The sequence below is a fragment of the Salvelinus sp. IW2-2015 genome, linkage group LG4q.1:29 (genome assembly GCF_002910315.2).
Source record: "Salvelinus sp. IW2-2015 linkage group LG4q.1:29, ASM291031v2, whole genome shotgun sequence".
NCBI lineage: Eukaryota > Metazoa > Chordata > Actinopteri > Salmoniformes > Salmonidae > Salvelinus > Salvelinus sp. IW2-2015.
In genome coordinates, this window is record NC_036842.1 from 42,219,297 (window position 1) to 42,241,611 (window position 22,315).

Sequence of the window (22,315 nt, forward strand, 5' to 3'; positions counted from 1 at the left end):
TGAGGTGAACTGAATCGTATGGTCAAACACTCACACAGACAGATTGAGGTGAACTGAATCGTACGGTCAAACACTCACACAGACAGATTGAGGTGAACTGAATCGTACGGTAAAACACTCAAACAGACAGATTGAGGTGAACTGAATCGTACGGTAAAACACTCACACAGACAGATTGAGAAGCACTGAAAACACATTCCCCACACAGTAGCCTTGTCCTTCAGGGAGAGGTGGCCAACCCTCCTGTTTGAAAACGACTAGGGGGTGCAGGGTTTTGTTCTAGCTCTGCTCTGACACAACTGATTTGACAGTTGATCAGCAGGATTCAGCTACTCTCATTAAAACAGTGGCTTGTTGAATCGGGTGTGTTTACAGCAGGTTCAGAGCAAAATCCCAGACACCCATTAGTTCTCCAGGAGGAGGGTCGGTCAACACTGGTATAAGTGGTGTTACCTGACAACAGAGAATGTCTCAAATGTTGAAAAACCTTATTTTAATTATTTTCCATTGTAATTTCAGCAATTAATATTATGTCTGAACAGCTATTGGTCACATGTTGCATTCGTACAATGACAGTAGCTCGGTTTCCATCCAATTGGCGACAGATTTTCATACGAATATTCCAAAATCGGCATAAAGAAAAGATGCACATTTTCCCACCAGTGGTGTTTCCACCAAACGGACTTGTTGCGGATACAAATCTGTACATGATGACACAAAATATTAACACTCTCTCACAAACAAACCCACACACCAGCAGTGCATATCTCCTAACGCACACACACTCTCTCTCTAGAGGCCGAACCACTCTGTGACCCCTCCCCTGCGAAGGTCCGGTTTCTGCCTCTGTTTCTCATCCTCCATGAACTTCTCCTGCATCTCCTCCACCGAGCCCTCGGCTGACTTCACATCCTTCTCGGTGAAGATGTCAGGGAACTCAAACGTCTGCTGCTGCACCTGGAGACACAGAGGGAGAGGGTGAGACAGATTCTAGGGTGAGACAGATTCTAGGGTGAGAGATTCTAGGGTGAATCTGAAATGGCAACTGGCCACCAACCCCTTGTCCCCTAAGCCCTTGGTCTTTACTCACTTAGCCGACAAGACAGGGGGCCATGAGGTGTTACACACAAACGTTTGCGTGCTATAGACCGTAGACACAGACACTAACCAACTCCTTTCTCTATCACCAAAGCTTTCGCTTCTCTCTCCCTCTCAGACACAGTCTCTCTCTCACAGACAGTCTCTCTCACAGTCTCGCTCTCTCTCCCAGACACAGACAATCTCTCTCTCCCAGACACAGACAGTCTCTCTCTCCCAGACACAGACAGTCTCTCTCTCTCCCTCTCCCAGACACAGACAGTTCTCTCTCCCAGACACCAGACATCTCCTCCTCTCTCTCCCAGACACAGACAGTCTCTCTCTCTCTCTCTCCCAGACCAGAGACAGTTTCTCTCTCTCTCCCAGACATCAGACAGTCCCTCCTCTCTCTCTCCCGCACAGACAGTCTCTCTCTCCCTCTGCCCAGACAACAGACAGTCTCTCTCTCTCTCTCCCAGACACAGACAGTCCGTCTCTCTCTTCTCTCCCAACACAGACAGTCTCTCTCCTCTCTCATCCTCCCAGACAACAGACAGGTCTCAGTCTCTCTCTCCCAGACACAGAACAGTCTCTCTCTCTGCTCCACAACGACAGTCTCTCTCTCTCACAGACACAGACAGTCTCCTCCTCCTCTCCCCACACACAGACAGTCTCTCTCTTCTCTTCCCAACAACAGACAGTCTCTCTTCATCTCCCACACACAGACAGTCCTCTCTTCACATCTTCCCTCTCCCCACACCAACGTCCTCTCTCTCTCTCTCTCCACGACACAGACAGTTCTCTCCTCATCCAACAACATCTCTCTATCCCAGCACAGACAGTCTCTCTCTCTCTCCCAAGTCTTCCAGCACACAGTTCTCGTCTCTCTCTGCCTCCCAGACACAGACAGTCCTCTCTCCGACGGCTTCCTCAGACCAAAGAAGTTCTCTCCTCCCAGACAAGACAGTCCTCTCTCGACTCTCCTCCTCCGAGACTCTCTCTCTCTCCTCAGACCAATAGTCTATCTCTCTCTCTCTCCCACACACAGACAGTCTCCTCTCTCCCAGACACAGACCAGCTCTCTCTCTCTCCCGTAGACACAGACAGTCTCTCTCCTCTCTCCCGACACAGACAGTCTCTCTCTCCCCCGACACAGACAGTCTCTCTCTCTCTCTCCACCACACAGCTTCTCCCACACGGTCTCTCTCTCTCCGCGAAATCTCCTAGACACAGACAGCTCCTCGTCATCCTCTCAACACAACAGTCTCTCTCTCCAGAGCAGCGAGACGAGGTCTCTCTCTCTCCTCAGACACAGGACAGTCTCTCTCTCCCAGACACAGACAGTCCTCTCTCTCAGACACAGACAGTCTCTCTCTCTCAGACACAGACAGTCTCTCTCTCTCAGACACAGACAGTCTCTCTCTCCACAACAGACAGTCTCTCTCTCTCAAGACAACAGACAGTCTCTCTCCTCTCAGAGACACAGAACAGTCTCGCTCTCTCCTCAACACAGACAGTCCTTCTCTCAAACAGACAGTCTCTCTCTCCCAGACACAGACCAGTCTCTCTCCTCCCAGACACAGACAGTCCTCTCTCCCACACCCAGAAAGACAAGTCCTCTCTCTCACGTCAATTCAATTTAAATTTTGCTTATTGGCATGACGTAACAATGTATATATGCCAAGCTCTTACTTGGATATTTACAATATTAAGATAATAGATTCAAAATTGTCAACGGGACAACATAACCAAGGGTCAAAATAAACCATACATTCAACATGAGCAAATACAGTAGTGAAGGATATTGGTCTGTCAGACCACTGTCCCTCATCTTATGCAGGCAGCAATGTAGTGCGCTGTCAACCCACAGCTCTCTTATCCTCCCCCAACAGGACGGGTGGAGCCTACCTCATCAAGAGAGGTCTTTGAAAACCTTGATAAGGGTTCAAATTGGGGAAATGACACAATTCTAATCGTTATATTTTTGACATTTTGTCAGGAAATGCAGCATGTCTCAGGTTCTGCTGTGGTTGCACAGAGCCTTTCCTCTACAGGGAGCCAGGTTTTCCTGTGTCTACCCTCTCATGGCAAGGCTGTGCTCACTGAGCTGTACTTTGTCAAGGTTTTTCTAAGGTTTTGATCAGTAACCATGGTCAAATATTTAGCCACGGTGTAGTGTCGATTTAGGGCCAGATAGCACTGCATTTTGGCTTGCCCAAAATAGCAAGCATCTCTCTCACACACAAGCAGACTATCTCTCTCTTCTCACACACACAGAGACTCTCTCTCCTCCAGCATTACACAAGCTCTACACACACAAGAGACTCTCTCTCCACACAGAGACTCTCTCTCTCTCACGACACAGACACTCTCCGCTCTACACGCACTCTCTCTCTCTCAACACACAAGACTCTCTCTCTCTCACAACCAGAACTCCTCTCTCCTCTCACACAACAGACACTCTCTCTCTCTCACACAACACTCTCTCTACAACACACTCTTCTCTCTCACACACACAGATACTCTCCTCTCTCTCACACAAGAGACTCTCTCTCTCTCACACACAGAGACTCTCTCTCTCTCACACACAGAGACTCTCTCTCTCTCACACACAGACACTCTCTCTCTCTCTACAACACAAAGCACTCTCTTCTCTCTCACACACAGAGACTCTCTCTCTCTCACACACAGAGACTCTCTCTCTCACACACATACACTTCTCTCTCTCACAACACAGAGACTCTCTCACACACACTCTCTCTCACAACACACTCTCTCTCACACACAGACACTCTCTCTCTCACACACAGACACTCTCTCTCTCACACACAGACACTCTCTCTCTCACACACAGACACTCTCTCTCACACACAGAGACTCTCTCTCACACACAGAGACTCTCTCTCTCACACACACAGAGACTCTCTCTCTCACACCACACAGAGACTCTCTATCTCACACACACAGAGACTCTCTCTCTCTCACACACACATAGACACTCTCTCTCTCACACACACATAGACACTCTCTCTCTCACACACACATAGACACTCTCTCTCTCTCTCACACACACAGACACTCTTCTCTCTCTCATACAGAGACACTCTCTCTCTCTCTCACACACATAGACACTCTCTCTCTCTCCTCACACACACCATAGACACTCTCTCTCTCTCTCTCACACACACACAGACACTCTCTCTCTCACACACAGACACTCTCTCTCTCACACACAGACACCTCTCTCTCACACAAGCACTTCTCTCACACACAGAGACTCTCTCTCTCACACACACAGAGACTCTCTCTCTCTCTCACACACAGACACTCTCTCTCTCTCACACACAGACACTCTCTCTCTCACACACACATAGACACTCTCTCTCTCACACACACATAGACACTCTCTCACACACACACATAGACACTCTCTCACACACACACATAGACACTCTCTCTCACACACACTCTCTCTCTCTCTCACACACAGAGACTCTCTCTCTCTCTCTCTCACGCACAGAGACGCTCTCTCTCTCTCTCTTCTCCACACACAGAGACACTCCTCTCTCTCTCTCTCTCTCACACACAGAGACACTCTCTCTCTCTCTCACACACAGAGACATCTCTCTCTCTCTCTCACACACAGAGACACTCTCTCACACACAGACACTCTCTCTCTCTCACACACAGAGACTCTCTCACACACACTCTCTCTCTCTCTCACACACACAGACACTCTCACACACACAGACACTCTCTCTCTCTCACACACAGACAGACACTCCTCTCCTCTCTCTCACACACACAGAGACACTCTCTCTCTCTCTCACACACACAGAGACACTCTCTCTTCTCTCACACACACAGAGACACTCTCTCTCTCTCACACACACAGAGACACTCTCTCTCTCTCACACACAGACAGAGACACTCTCTCTCTCTCACACACACAGAGACACTCTCTCTCTCTCTCACACACACAGAGACACTCTCTCTCTCTCACACACACAGAGACACTCTCTCTCTCACACACCACAGAGACACTCTCTCTCTCTCACACATAGACACTCTCTCTCTCTCACACATAGACACTCTCTCTCTCTCACACACAGACACTCTCTCTCTCACACACAGAGACACTCTCTCTCTCACACCACAGAGACACACACCTCTCTCTCTCTCTCTCACACACACACACACAGAAGACACTCTCTCTCTCTCACACACACACAGACTCTCTTCTCACACACAGGCTCTCTCTCACACACAGACTCTCTCTCTCTCACACACAGAGAGACTCTCTCTCTCTCTCTCTCTCACACACAGAGACTCTCTCTCTCTCACACACAGAGACTTCTCTCTCTCACACACAGAGACACTCTCTCTCTCTCACACACACAGAGACACTCTCTCTCTCTCTCTCTCACCACACACACACTCTCCTCTCTCTCACTCACACACAGACACTCTCTCTCTCACACACACACAGACACTCTCTCTCTCTCTCTCACACACCACACAGACTCTCTCTCTCTCACACACACACAGACTTTCTCACACACAGACTCTCTCTCTCACACACAGACTCTCTCTCTCTCACACACAGAGTCTCTCTCTCTCACACAGAGTCTCTCAACACACAGCTCTCTCTCTCTCTCTCACACACAGACACTCTCTCTCACACACAGACACTCTCTCTCTCACACAGACACTCTCTCTCTCTCACACAGACACTCTCTCTCTCTCACACAGACACTCTCTCTCTCTCACACACAGACTCTCTCTCTCTCAACACAGACTCTTCTCTCTCTCACACATAACTTCTCTCTCTCTCTCACAACATACCTCTCTCTCTCACACACATACTCTCTCTCTCTCTCTCTCACACACCTACTCTCTCTCTCTTCTCACACACATACTCTCTCTCTCTCACACACATACTCTCTCACACACAGACTCTCTCTCACACACAAGACACTCTCTCTCACACAGACACTCTCTCTCACACAGACACTCTCTCACAAACTCTCTCACACACACACAGAGACTCTCTCTCTCTCACACACAGAGACTCTCTCTCTCTCACACACAGAGACTCTCTCTCTCACACACAGAGACTCCTCTCTCTCTCACACACAGAGACTCTCTCTCTCTCACACACACGAGACTCTCTCTCACACACAAACACAGACTCTCTCACACAACAGACTCTCTCTCTCTCACACACACAGACTCTCTCACACACACACACACACACAGACACATTCTCTCTCAATTCAATTCAATTCAATTTGCTTTATTGGCATGACGTAACAATGTACATTGCCAAAGCTTATTTTGGATATTTACAATATAAAAATGAGAATCAAAATTGTCAACGGGACAACAATAACCAAGGGTCAAAATAACCATACATTCAACAATAACATGTGCAATAATACATGTGCAGGTTGGTCTGTCAGACACTGTCCCTCAACTTATGGCAGGCAGCAATGTAGTGCGCTGCCAACCCACAGCTCTCTGCGTCCTCCCCCAACAGGACGGGTAGCCTATCCTCATCAGAGAGGTCTTTGAAACCTTCAATAAGGGTTTCAAATTTGGGAAAATGACACTAATTGTTTTATATTTTTGACATTTTGTCAGGAAATGCAGCTCTGTCTCAGGTTCTGCTGTTGTGCAGTGGTTGCACAGCCTTTCCTCTACAGGGAGCCAGGTTTTCCTGTGTCTACCCTTCTCAATGGCAAGGCTGTGCTCACTGAGCCTGTACTTTGTCAAGGTTTTTCTAAGGTTTTGATCAGTAACCATGGTCAAATAGTTAGCCACGGTGTACTGTCGATTTAGGGCCAGATAGCATTCTAGTTTATTTCTTTCTATGTTTTCTATTTTCTTTGTGTTTGGCCGGGTGTGGTTCTCAATCAGAAGCAGCTGTCTATCGTTGTCTCTGATTGAGAATCATACTTAGGTAGCCTTTTTCCCACCTGTGTTTGTGGGTAGTTGTTTTCTGTTTAGTTTAGTTACCTTACAGAACTGTTCGTTTGTCTCTGTTATTTTTGTTCAAGTGTTCTAATTAATTAAAATATTATGAACACGTACTACGCTGAGCTTTGGTCCACTCCTTCGTCAGACGAGCGTTACAGAACTAACCACCACAAGTGGACCAAGCAGCGTGGTGAGGTGGAGAGGGTTCAGGATTCTTGGAAATCCTGGACGGGAAAGGACCTTGGGAGGCAGGCTGGGGAATATCGCCGTCCGAAAGAGGAACTGGAAGCAGCTAAAGCTGAGAGGCGACGGTATGAGGAGGCAAGTCTTCGAACCAGGCACGAGAGGCAGCCCCAATAAAAATGTTGGGGGGACACACGGGTTGGCGAGCGGAGTTGGGGACGGTTCCAGTGCCATGTTTTCCGGTTTTACGCACCGTGCCTTCAGTACAAAGTCATAGCCTGGTGCGTGCAGTACATGCTCTCCGTACCTGCCGCGTAAAGAGGGGTATCCAGCCAGGTAGGGTGGTGCCGGCTCAGCGCTCCTGGTCTCCAGTGCGCCTCCTCGGCCCGGGTTATCCTGCGCCAGCGCTACGATCCCCAGTTCGCCAGGAGAACCCAGTGCGGCCGGTTCCAGCTTCCCGCACGTGCCGGGCTAAAGTGGGCATGCAGCAAAGAGGAGAGGTGCACGTGTTAAGCACCAGATCTCCAGTACTCCCCCCACAGCCCTGTTCGACCTGTGCCTGCGCTCTGGAGGTGCCGGGCTAAAGTGGGCATTCAGCCGGGAGGAGTGGTGCCAGGGATACGCACCAGATCTCCAGTACTCCTCCACAGCCCGGTCCATCCAGTGCCTCCTCCAAGGACCAGGCCTCCAGCGACGATCCCCAGTCCGGAGCCTCCTGCGACGGCCTCCAGTCCGGAGCCTCCAGCGACGTCCCGCTACGAGGGTCCCCAGTCCGGGGCCGGCACCAAAGTGGGGTGAGCCAGAGGCGGAGGGGGGTCTACGTCCCACACCAGAGCCGCCGCAGTAAAGGAAGCCCACCCGGACACTCCCCTTTAGAGTCAGGTTTGGGGGGGTGACAGTACACCCCCCCGGTGTACTGTCACGCCCTGGCCATAGAGAGGCTTTTATTCTCTATTTTGGTTAGGCCAGGATGTGACTAGGGTGGGCATTCCAGTTTCTTTATTTCTATGTTTTCTATTTTCTTTGTGTTTGGCCGGGTGTGGTTCTCAATCAGAGGCAGCTGTCTATCGTTGTCTCTGATTGAGAATCATACTTAGGTAGCCTTTTTTCCCACCTGTGTTTGTGGGTAGTTTTCTGTTTAGTTTAGTTACCTTACAGAACTGTTCGTTTGTCTCTTTGTTATTTTTGTTCAAGTCTTCTAATTTATTAAAATATTATGAACACGTACCACCCTGCGCTTTGGTCCACTCCTTCTTCAACAGACGAGCGTTACAGTGCAGGGCTCAGATTTCTGTTATTTTCTTGCCAATTTTAATGCTGCACGTATTGCCAGTATACATTGATTTAATTCAATGGTTCATATGTTTTACCCCCTACACCACTTTCAATAACTTTGTAGAACAGTCCTGTATGCCAAATAGAATGGAAGTCGATAAAGCAAAGTCTCTATCCCTCTCACACAGACAGTCTCTCGCTCTCACACAGACAGTCTCTCAGACAGTCTCTCCCCCCCCTCTCTCACACACACACACAGTCTCACAGTCTTTCTCTCACAACACACAGTCTCAGTCTCTCTCTCTCACACACACACACACAACACACACCCCACAGTCTCTCTCACACACACCAGTCTCCCTCTCTCTCCTCTCTCTCAGGAGGTTATATATTATTTAGTTGGTACGCTACACCAGCACATCTCTGGGCTAGGATGCATTAGGCTCCAGGGCAGTCTGTTACAGCTGTTACAGCTTAAAGTATCTAGCTTACCACGCCTACCTGCCTGTGTGCCTGCAGTTAGGGCTGGGCAATATGGCCTAAAAATCATATCTTGCATGTTGCCAAATTAGTGGATTTTGCTATTTCAGCCACACCTGTTGCTGACAGGTGTATAAAATCAAGCACACAGTCATGCAATCTCCATAGACAAACATTGGCAGTAGAAAGGCCTTGCTGAAGAGCTCAGAGACTTTCAACGCGGCAAAAAAAGCCCATTGGGCATCTATTACCAGAGCGCTAACAAACTCTGTACAAGCAATAGCGTATTTCCATGGAGGCTGCTAGCTAAAAATGCTTACGAGCACAAACGAAAATAAACAATTGCCAAGACAGGCAAACCAGCACACAGAGTTATACATATATAGGTAGGAGCTACCGAATGTCATTTTTGGTAAGTTAGGACATTTACAAGCGAATGTGAATGAGAGACATTGTGCAAATAAACAACGCTTTGATGCATGCTTGTCTGAAGGAACAACAGCACTGGCTCTAGAGTTGCATTTGTACATGCCTAGATGCTCTGCTCGGAGAAGAGGGGGGGAGCAGACATGCAGAGACTGGTGAGGGGAAAAAAACTAAAGGAAATCAAGATAATAGTGCATTCGTAAATCAAGACCTTTCTTGAGTTGGGCTCTGGGATGGTGCAACTGATGGTTGTTGTGGGGGAAAGGGGTTGAGTGTGTATGTGTGTGTGTGTGTATCGCACAACTGTTGCGAGGGAGTAAAASATGTTAGGGACAATATAGGATGATTCACAATAATTGTTTGCTAATATAATAATTGCTTGCCATAATGTCATTTTGGTAACGGCAAGACTGGTGAGAGGTAAAAACCCTTTGCATAAATTGCCTACATTACTACAAATATTAATAGCTAATTATATAAAATACAAATCGAGGTGAGGGCGATGGAAATGCTTTTGACGGTTGATCTGCTTCTGTTCTGTGGGTGGGACTGTGTGCTATTTTCGAAGGATAGGTCCTGGTCTCTCCGGGGCTATGTGATCTGGGGGGGTCAGGGGCGGTCTGCCGGGCATTGGGATGACAACCCAACTCGGGATGAGGAGGGCTTTAAGCGGGTGGAATAGGGGGGACCAATTGGAGGTTTACTTAATAGCAATGCAAATATCATGGTACAGCTATATAGACACTCAATCATKATGTTATTTTTTACTGGTACATTTACAAACATATATTTTGATAAATAGAATTGAAACCTGTGTCTCATTATGGTAAGTGGTGAAATAAGTATAGCCAGTTATAATTGTAATGGCTTAGCAGATAAGAAAAGATGATCAGTATTTGCCTGGCAAAAAGAGAATGAATATAATATCTATTGTTTACAGGAAACTCATTCAACAATTTTAGATGAAGTTTTGTGGAAAAAGAACTGGGGTTGGTGGGTTGAAATATATTTCTCCCATGGGCAAAGAAATTCAAAAGGGGTGATGATAATAATTAACAGAAATTTTGATCCAAATGTGCAAATTGTCCAAACAGATCCTCAAGGTAGATGGATGATTTTAAATATGTTATTGGACAATAAACAGATATGGCTTATTAACCAATACTGTCCAAATAATGATGATCCAACCTTCTTTGAAAATATATACAGTGAGGGAAAAAAGTATTTTATCCCCTGCTGATTTTGGACGTTTGCCCACTGACAAAGAAATTATCAGTCTATAATTTTAATGGCAGGTTTATTTGAACAGTGAGAGACAGAATAACAACAAAAAAATCCAGAAAAACACATGTAAAAAATGTTAGAAATTGATTTGCATTTTAATGAGGGAAATAAGTATTTGACCCCTTCTCAATCAAAAAGATTTCTGGCTCCCAGGTGTCTTTTATACAGGTAARGAGCTGAGATTAGGAGCACACTCTTAAAGGGAGTGCTCCTAATCTCAGCTTGTTACCTGTATAAAAGACACCTGTCCACAGAATCAATCAATCAATCAGATTCCAAACTCTCCACCATGGCCAAGACCAAAGAGCTCTCCAAGACAAGATTGTAGACCTACACAAGGCTGGAATGGGCTACAAGACCATCGCCAAGCAGCTTGGTGAGAAGGTGACAACAGTTGGTGCGATTATTCACAAATGGAAGAAACACAAAAGAACTGTCAATCTCCCTCGGCCTGGGGCTCCATGCAAGATCTCACCTCGTGGAGTTGCATTGATCATGAGAATGGAGGAATCAGCCCAGAACTACATGGGAGGATCTTGTSAATGATCTCAAGGCAGCTGGGACCATAGTCATCAAGAAAATAATTGGTAACACACTACGCCGTGAAGGACTGAAATCCTGCAGCGCCCGCAAGGTCCCCTGCTCAAGAAAGCACATATACATGCCCGTCTGAAGTTTGCCAATGAACATCTGAATGATTCAGAGGACAACTGGGTGAAAGTGTTGTGGTCAGATTAGACCAAAATGGAGCTCTTTGGCATCAACTCAACTCGCCGTGTTTGGAGGAGGAGGAATGCTGCCTTTGACCCCAAGAACACCATCCCCACCGTCAAACATGGAGGTGGAAACATTATGCTTTGGGGGTGTTTTTCTGCTAAGGGGAAAGGACAACTTCACCACATCAAAAGGGACAATGGACGGGGTCATGTACCGTCAAATCTTGGGTGAGAACCTCCTTCCCTCAGCCAGGGCATTGAAAATGGGTCGTGGATGAGTATTCCAGCATGACAATGACCCAAAACACACGGCCAAGGCAACAAAGGAGTGGCTCAAGAAGAAGCACATTAAGGTCCTGGAGTGGCCTAGCCAGTCTCCAGACCTTAATCCCATAGAAAATCTGTGGAGGGAGCTGAAGGTTCGAGTTGCCAAACGTCGAAACCTTAATGACTTGGAGAAGATCTGCAAAGAGGAGTGGGACAAAATCCCTCCTGAGATGTGTGCAAACCGGGTGGCCAACTACAAGAAACGTCTGACCTCTGATTGCCAACAAGGGTTTTGCCACCAAGTACTAAGTCATGTTTTGCAGAGGGMTCAAATACTTATTTCCCTCATTAAAATGCAAATCAATTTATAACATTTTTGACATGCGTTTTTCKGTTTTTTTGTTGTTATTCTGTTTCTCACTGTTCAAATAAACCTACCATTAAAATTATAGACTGATAATTTCTTTGTCAGTGGGCAAACGTACAAAATCAGCAGGGGATCAAATACTTTTTCCCCTCACTGTATAAGAATTTATCAACTCTACAAGCAACACTAGACTCTATTATTATGGTGGGGGATTTTAATACGGTCTTAAATACCTCTATGGACCGGAAAGGAAATCACACTACAAACTATCACCCCCAGGCACTTWAGAAATTATGAATGTCATGGATATATTGGAATTAGTGGATACATGGAGGCTTAAATACCCTGACCTAGTGAGATATACATGGCTGAGGCTTAATCAAGCTAGTCGTCTTGATTACTTTCTTATGTCATTATCTCTGGCACCAAAAGTTTAAAAAGTGTTYATAGGGGACAGAATGCGGTCGGACCGTCACATAACTGGCATATATATTACTCTTACAGAATTTCCACGTGGGCGAGGATATTGGAAATTGAATCAAGCCTACTGGGTGATTCCTTGTTTATAACAAGGACAGAAGAATTTAGAACTGACATTTTCCCGACATAACATATGTACAACAGATCCCCTTATTGTATGGGACAGTTCTAATTGTTCCTTTAGAGACCATGCAATTCAGTACTCATCTATAAAACTAAAGCAATTTAGATCAAGAGAGTGCATATTAACAAAGGAAATTGAAGGACTAACAGTACAGATAGATAGCAATAAAAGCTGTACCACAGAGGCACAGAATAAGTTAGAGGAAAAACAAAAAGAAATGGAGGTACTTATTCAAGAAAGATCCAGTGTAATATATTATAAAAAAATAAAGCGAACTAGGTGGAATATGGGGAAAAATGCACCAAATTKTTTTTCAAGCTTCAACATAGAAATGGTACCAACGTTTTTTATTGAAACTTGTTACAAATGGAACCACACGATTCACCAAATTATATTTTMAAAGAAGAAGTAAAATACTTTAAGAATATGTTTTCGTTTCAGTCTCCTCCGTCTCCACTAACCGAAGCTAATTGATGGTTTTCTTTTCTATTAATAATGTAAAATTAACATCTGTACAGAAAGACTCATGTGAAGGCAAAATTACAGAGGAACTTCTTGATGCAATTAAAGCCTATGCTGGGAATACTCCAGGGCTGGATGGCATACCAGTGGAAGTATACCAAACTTTTTTTTGTATATACTCAGAGGACCATTATTAGCACTCCTATATAAACGGTAGATTATCAAACATGCAACAAGAAGGTCTGATTTCATTATTACTGAAACAGGATCCAAGTGGAATATATAAAATCCAAAATGGGAAGCCTCTTAAACTTCAGTGTTGTGATGCAAAAATTCTAGCTAAATGCATGGCGCATAAAATTAAAAAGGCATTGTCAGATATTATTCATCCTAATTAGTTTTTTTTACATGGATGAAACCTTGGAGATAATATAAGAGAAGTACTGGAAACAATATAATACTATGAAATATCGGGGAAACCAGGCCTGGTTTTCATAGCTAATTTTGAAAAGGCTTTTGATAAAACTTACGACTGGAGTTTATATATCAATGCCTAGAATATTTCAATTTTGGAGAATCTCTTATAAAATGGGTTAAAGTTATGTATAGTAACCTTATGTGTAAAATAGTAAATACTCGCTACATCTCAGGAAGTTTTAAACTGTCAAGAGGAGTAAAACAAGGTTGTCCACTATCAACATATCTATTTATTATTGCCATCAAAATGTTAGCTGTTAAAATGAGATCCAACAATAATATTAAGGGATTAGAAATCCATGGCTTAAAAACAAAGGTGTCATTGTACGCTGATGATTCATGTTTTCTTTAAAAACCACAATTAGAATCGCTCCACAGCCACATAGAGGATCTAGAAACTTTTGCTAACCTCTGGTTTAAAAACAAATTATGATAAGTATGATTTATGACAATGATTACGTATTGGATCACAAAAAAATGCAACTTTACATTACCATGAAGTTTACCAATAAAATGGTTTGACGGGGATGTGGACATAATCAGTATAGAAATCCCGAACGAAAAAAATGATCTCACTATAATACATTTTTATAGAAAGTTTGCAAAAATATATGAGATCTTGCTACCATGGAAAGGAAAATACCTGTCTATTTGTGGAAAAATCCCCCAGATTAACTCTTTAGTCATATCACAGTTTACCTATTTTCTTATGGTTTTGCCTACACCTAGTGACCTGCTTTTTAAATTATATGAACAAAAAATACCCCATTTTATTTGGAATGGTAAGCCAGATAAAATTAAAAGTGTCTATTTATATAATGAATATGAATTCGGAGGGCGGAAATTATTAAATATTAAAACATTAGACCTCTCACTAAACGCATCAGTCATAGAAAAATTATACTTAAATCCAAAATGGTTCTCTAGTAAATTAGTAAGAATGTCTCACCCCATGTTCAAGAATGGCCTTTTTCCCTTTATTCAGATTACAACTGCTCACTTTCGGTTATTTGAAAAGGGAATCAACTCCAAAATATTGCTATTTTTTCAACACGCCTTAGAAAGTTGGTTGCAATTTCAGTTTAATCCACCTGAAAAGACAGAACAAATAATACAACTAATATTGTGGTTAAACTCAAATATACTAATTGATAAAAAAAGATATATATATTCAATAAAAAAAATGTTTTAAAGGTATAATTTTTGTAAATTATATCATAAATAGGACTGGTGGAGTTGTGTGACACATGCAGCTAACACAGACATATGGAAATGTCTGCTCTACCCAAAATTACAACCAACTAATTGCAGCATTACCAAAAAAACAGAAGAGGCAAGTAGAAGGGGGAAAAAGTAAGGAACTTGTCTGTCTGCCCTGCATTAAAGACCATAAATGGTTAAAGAAAATGGTGATGAATAAAAACATATACCAATTTAATTTAAATTGCTAAATAGTTGGGAAGAGATTTTCGACGAACCGATTCCATGGCACATGGTTTATGAATTGACACGCAAAACTTTCACATTTTTCAATTTAAATTATTATACAAAATTCTTGCAACCAATAGAATGTTATATATATGGGGGGATACAATCTACCCTGCTCTGCAGATTTTGCTGCGAGGAGGCAGAGTCATTAGATKATTTATTTTGGTACTGTCCATATGTAGCTCATTTTTGGTCACAGGTCCAGGAATGGCTGAAGAATTGCAACATTTACCTAGAACTAACGCTGCAGAAGGGTAGAAGGGTGGGACTAATAAGATAACCAATGTAAAACATACGGGGTTTGAAAAATGTACATAGGTTCAGAAATGTTGTGAAATAGCACAGTTACATATAGAAATCAAACTGGATGGACATCAGAAATAGAGGAAGGACTAAAAACAAACAAAATATAACTATTGTAAAACATTGTGTCTGTAAAATGTGTATAATATGTATAAACTGAAGATAGAAGCCTAAGTGTTATTGGTTATTAGTTTACTCCATTTGGGGGAAGGGTGGTAGGGTTTGCGGGGAATAATAAAGGTATATTCAACAACAAAAAAGTGTGTGTGTGTGTGTGTGTGTGTATGTATATGGATATGTTTATCCCAAAAATATATGGGGGATTGAAAATGATGCAGACAATTACATTGATGGAAGCAACAATCTACCCACAAAATTAAAGCTGATCCACCCCTTAAAAAATTTATTTAAAAAAATTATTTAAAAAAAGATGGCAGTGGCAGCTGTACAGATTTCTCAAACACGGCAAAGCTAACACTATATGATGCCTTGTKTCCTTATTAATTCAGCCACCTACTTAGATAACTAGCTAGTGAAACTTAAGAGTCGCGTTAATGCAGAATTCTGCGTTTTTCACACAGAAATAAAATATTAAAACCATAAGAAATATCTTGCTTTGTTTTGTAAACGCAAATCTAAAATGCTTCTTATTGTAATTTCTGCTCGGCATCTTCCTAATTTTGTGCATTAGTTGCACTTCTCCACTCGGATGAGAATTCACAAAAAGGGCATTCTATCAGCAGAAAGTCCTCAGACTAATTTGTATTTACTTTTCTCCGGTACTTTTCAGTGTAGCCTACTTTTCTCCGGTAAAATGCAATATTAACTTTAAAGAAAAACATTAGAAAGAATGTAGCCAGCTACATTTCCTATGATAAACATTAGAAATATGATGGGCAATATGCAAAATTCATTGATTTCATTTATGTGTGTGGCTGCCAGTGTTGCACTTCTGTTGTCATTTGATGAAAATGAAGCAATTGTCTTTTCTGTAAAAGGAAAACTACAGCAGAATGACTTTCAATATAAAATGCGATCCCTGTCAATAAACAGCTGGACTCACTTGCTCCCATTTCTCCCGCTGTGCTATTTACATACAAACACGCAAATTAATAAACTGTTCTGGGGAACTACAGTAAGCTTCAAAAATGTGTAGTTCCCCATAATAATACTTTGAAACGTGAAATGAACGAGATCTGCTTAATTTCCTACAGTATTGCACAAGATGACTGCAAGGTATTTACTTAAAAAGTAGCAACAAATAAGAAAATCTTTAAATAAATAGTTTCAACAGTATCGAAAAACTATCCAGTGGCTATTTACAAATACCCCGGTATATGGTAAATGGTATACAGGCCAAGCCTACTCCTAATTGACTTCAAATGAGGCGCTGCCAGCCATCTAGGAACGCAAAGACCTGCTGTGATTATGTTGATACAGAATAAAATCTCTCTCTCTGTCTTTCACAGAGAGAGACAAGAAACACAGACACACAGAGACACACAGAGACAAATGACTCAGGACTGCACGGCCAGGCACGACTCCAACACCATCATTAAGTTTGCCGATGACACAAAGTGGTAGGCCTGATCACCAACAACAAGACAGCATATAGGGAGGAAGTCAGAGACCTGGCCGTGTGGTGCCAGGACAACAACCTCTCCCTCAACGGGATCAAGACTAAGGAGATGATTGTGGACTACAGGAAAAGGAGGGCCGAGCACGCCCCCATTCTCATCGACGGGGCTGTAGTGGAGCAGGTTGAGAGCTTCAAGTTCCTTGGTGTCCCCACATTACCAACAAACTAACATGGTCCAAGCACACCAAGACAGTCGTGAAGAGGGCACGACAAAACCTATTCCCCCTCAAGAGACTGAAAAGATTTGGCATGGGTCCTCAGATCCTCAAAAAGTTCGAGAGCATCCTGACTGGTTGCATCAATGCCTGGTATGGCAACTGCTCGGCCTCCGACCGCAAGGCACAACAGTACATCACTGGGGCCAAGCTTACTGCCATCCAGGACCTCTATACCAGGCAGAGGAAGTCCCAAAAAATTGTCAAAGTCTCCAGCCACCCGAGTCATAGAATGTTCTCTCCGCACAGCAAGCGGTACCGGAGCGCCAAGTCTAGGTCCAAGAGGCTTCTAAACAGCTTCTACCCCCAAGCCATAAGACTARTGAACATCAAATCAAACGGCTACCCAGACTACTTACATTGCCCTTACATACGCTGCTGATACTCTGTTATTATCTATGCATAAGTCACTTTAATAACTCTACCTACATGTATATATTACCTCAATTACCTCGACTAACCGGTGCCCCGCACATTGACTCTGTACTGGTACCCCCTGTATATAGCCTCGCTATTGTTATTTCCTGCCGCTCTTTAGTTATTTGTTACTTTATTTCTTTAGGTATTTTTCTTAAAACTACATTGTTGGTTAAGGGCTAGTGAATAAGCATTTCACTGTAAAGCCTAACCTGTTGTTTACGGCGCATGTGACAAATAAAATTTGATTTGACAGACTTTCCTTAAATTCTTGCCTTCTTTCTCTTTCGACTTAATCGTCTTGATTCATGGGTGACTTGACTTCAAAAGACTGTGTGCGACTGTGCGCGCGCACGCTGTCACTGAATGCACACTATTGGGAGGAACAGAACAATGCATTTAAATGCGAGTTTAATAAAGCCACACACCTTACAACAGTACTGGGCTTCCCTTCCCAATGGAAGGCAGAAAGGAAAGTCAAGCGGGGAATGCAAATGTTGTCATTGGGTTAATCCCAACCCTTCTCCCTTTCCTCACTTTTGTGTATGTGTCTTTATTAAACTCACATAGAGTGCATTGTTCTGTTCCAGTAGTGTACATTCAGTGACAGCGTGTGTGTGTGTGTGTGTGTGTGTGTACGCACATGTGCCGTCTGTTGAAGTCGAGTCATCCATGAATCAATACGATGAAGTCGAAAGAGAGAGCAGGCAATAATTTAAGGACAAGAGAGAGAGAGTGGGAGAGAGAGGGAACAAACGAGAGAAAGTGAGAATCAGAGGGTGTTTCTCAGTATGCATACTACCCGTGCTCGGAGTGCACTCTCTTGAGAAAGTTCTTACTGGCACCAGAGTGTGGAGAACGCATATATTTTACATTTGAGAAGCACCGCTACGACATTACGTTTGACCTTTTAAAGTAAATTGAGTCATCAACATGTCGGCAGGGGGAAAACGATTATGTAACTGGCCTGATTCAAGACTGCAACAGCGGGACGATGCAATGAGAGCTGCTGTCGTGGCACTTTCTGTCAACGGGTCTTGTGGCTCTTCCCAATGACTACAGGTGATCAGTTGTGGTTTGCTGACATTATCACGCAGTCAGCACTGGTCTCCGTACGCGGCGTCAGATTTTCTTTTTTGAAGCGAGAGGGCGAGAATCTACCAATTCTTTGTGGCTAGCTAGCTAGCCAGTTAGCCCTAATAACTTACTATAGGGTTGCGAGCTACACACATTACAGTGGGTATTGTAGGCAGGTAAACATGCCAGGTTAACAGACTATTTATTAACGTATCAAGATAAAATATTACAGTCAGGCAACATGTAGCCACCACTGATTTAAAGCCATTTTTCGTGGTCGCGTCATATTTCTGTTCATTCTTTCATTGAAGCGTGTATCGATGCACGCCTCCAAATGTGTACAAGTGGAGTACGCATCCGAGAAGTGCCCTCCGTGCTCCATTTTGCACGCTTTGATTTGGATTCATTGCTCCAACTTGCGTGCTCAGAGCATGGTAGAATGCACATTGAGAAACACCCAGTGTATCCGATTGACCTTTGGTTCTGCCCTGAGAAGAAATGCTGAACACGCAGACAGCCGGTCTTCAAAAACAGCAGCAGGAAGGGAATGGGGGGGGAGAAAAGGAAAAGATTCCTCGTTATGAACAGTAAAATAATGTGTACCCAGCAGGCTTGGAATGCATGTTAAATCAATAAGTACCCAAAATGAAAGAGAGAGCTGTTCTGGGGTGATGTGTTAAAAGTTCCTTCGATGAAAACAGGAAAAGGTACTAGGTTTGGGAGATGTCAACCTTTGTCCTATCGTGACTATGTGTCCGTAAAACATTGTGATACAACGCTTTTTCACATAATAACAAAACAACCGCTGTTAAAATTACAGTTGGGCTATAGAGCAAAATGGAATGCAACTGGAGGACTCATGACGAAAGATAATGTTGTTGACAGCCTGGGCAGAGGCTAAGTGCAGGAATTGGTCAATCTTTTCTACAATTCCTTTCTTGTGGAGGAACAGGTTTGTATGTGTGCCTGTCAGTCTGTGTGGCGCGCACATGATGGAGCAGTGACTGGCTGACGAGGAACGGGCTGCCTTACCGTAGTGAGCAAGGTTATAGGCTTACATCATGGGATGGATAGAAACAGTCTTCAGAACTGGATAATAATTGGTTCATTTGCCTCATAAAATAGAACAAATAAATATATATCTCTCATTTAGCTGTGACTAAGCTTATGCTATAGACTTTCATTCTGGTTACTATTTGAAAGCCACAATAACTTCACCTTTGTCGGATAGAATATTTGGGCCCTGGTCAAAAGTAGTGCACTACATAGGGAATAAGGTGACAGCCTATTGTAGCAGTCTGAGATTGGTACAAAAGACTGATTCTACCTTAGGTCGTGGTAAAGTTAGTGTACATTTATTTCAATGATTGCCTCACATAAACAAATGCTGTGGACCCCCTAAAAATGTTAAACAACATGTCACAGAGGCCTTCAGGAGCCTGGAAAAGTGTGGGTTGCCTYGCTATCAGTCTGTTTAGCTAATAATTAAGTCCTTGTACTCAGTATAATTGCCAAACAGACTGGCGTTTAGGAAATCTTCAAATATGAACATTCTATCATTAATGAGTGAGGAGATCAGAGGATTTGATCCTGATTTGATAACACTCGCAGCTATAATCCAATACTCTTGAGTCGATATCAAATCCCATTTTATTGGTCGCATAAACACATTTAGCGGATACTATTGCGGGTGTCAAAAAATGAGTATGATATTTGCGTAATAAGGAATTCCCCTCGACCACGGCCAACTTCGTTGTCGATTTTTTGTTAAAGAGAAATAACAAAACATGCCGAAAAGCTGCTGTGTTGTTCAATATACAGGCAACCAGATAAAAAAAATCCTGACCCACAGGTTCACAATGCTAATATGTAGGGAAATAGAGCCTGCGGAAGAGCACTGTGGCTTCAGGCTATTTGGCGTAGGAAATGTGGTGACCAAGTGTCCAGGTGCATACATTTCATCACAGCTAAGACATTATCCTTGTTTAGTATAGTCCATTTGTTTGTGTTGTTGTTCTTGGCTAGCTTAATGTTCCGGTCGGTAGCTAGCTAGCACTCGCATTGAAAATGGAGCATGAGGGAAGCCCTACAATATTACTTTTTTTTCCCTAAGCAGTGAGAATGCTCGGGAGCAGGCAACGTTGAAACGTAACCTATAGAGAGGTTGTACTTTTCTTCAATGTAGTTTTTCAATTGACTAAAATTAGCAGACAAGACAATTGCAGTTGAAAAAGATCAAGTATTAACTGTGAGCCAATGGGGTAACCAAGGTTACCACACGTTGTTTTCCTCACAGGCGGGCGGAGCCGCGACATTCTATCTAATACCGACTACGACTATCACAAGGGTTATACAAATATTGAACTATGTCACTTTTTTTTCTCCAGTGTTGGTGTCTGTTTTTTGTTTGTCCATACGAAACTAGTCTATCAAAAGTCGCGAGATCATTTAGAACTTCTCAAACTAAATACACACCGCAATTCCAACCGCAAAAAGTCTTAGCTTTGATTTCAAACATCAAAATACAACAACTTGCCTAGCTAATAAGTAAATGTTTGTTTCTGACTTTGTTATGGACTTTTTCATGCTATGTTCAACAACAAATCAGTGACCGCGCAAATAAAACCAGCTGCATATTAAATAGTGAGATTGGCCAGTCTGTTGGGTAACGACACGGAGCACAAGGAGTGAACGGTTAAGCCCGGTAACGTTACAGATACAACAGACGAGACGGTTTAATGTAGTTTTAGAACAAAGTGTGCTCGATCGGAACAGGCTAGTTTGAGAATGTTTCATGTTGGCTGCTGGAGTTCTCAACATTCAACATGTAAAATCTTAGCTGAAGACTTGCGATGAGACAGATCTGTGTAGCCAATCAGATAACAGTGCCCTGGCGTTCTGTGTTCAGCTAAGCAGTTAGCTAGCTAGCCAAGCAGACAGCCCCCACCCCAAAACAACCAAGCTTCAATCTGACGCCCACAGACAAGCTCAAAAGCTAGCTAGCCAGTTAATATTCTCCAAAGGATTTGGCACCCTTGATAAAGATCATAAAAAAAGGTAATGAAATAAATACAAATATTGAGCTATAATTGTATGCTCCAAACAATATTTTAAACTAACACAATTACTCAGATAGAGATTTTTGTTGAACAAGATATACTTTTTTCCCCCTAAAAGATAGGAGTCAAAATGATTGTCACCCGTTTTCAATACCTTTCAATACATATCATTGCGATGATAACGGCACTGATCCTTTTTCTAAAATGTTTTATAAGACTGGAGAACATATTGGAAGGGATATTAGACCATTCCTCCATACATAATCTTTTCAGATTCTTGATATCCTTTGTCTGTCCTTATGGACTGCCCTCATCAATTCTAACCACAGGTTTTCAATGGTGTTCCAAGTCTGGAGACAAATGTTGATTTTGTGGTCAAATCACTTTTCTTTGTGGATATTGAGATGTMCTCGCGGTTATTGTCTTGCAGGAAGATCCACATGCAGCCAAGTTTCAGCTTCTTGGCAAAGGCAACCAGGTTTATGGCTGAAATGTCCTGGTGCTGGGTAAAGTTCATGAC

General features: G+C 43.2%; 1 protein-coding gene across 1 annotated transcript in view; it reads right to left on the minus strand.

Annotated features, from left to right (window-relative positions):
- Positions 1-476: 476 nt before the first annotated feature.
- Positions 477-22,315, minus strand: part of mrpl23 (mitochondrial ribosomal protein L23) — a 100,437-nt gene continuing 78,598 nt past the window's right edge. Inside the window, exon 5 of the mRNA XM_023984714.2 lies at positions 477-957. Within this exon, the coding sequence (XP_023840482.1) occupies positions 793-957 (165 nt within the window). The 3' untranslated portion in view covers positions 477-792. The remainder of the gene's footprint in view (positions 958-22,315) is intronic.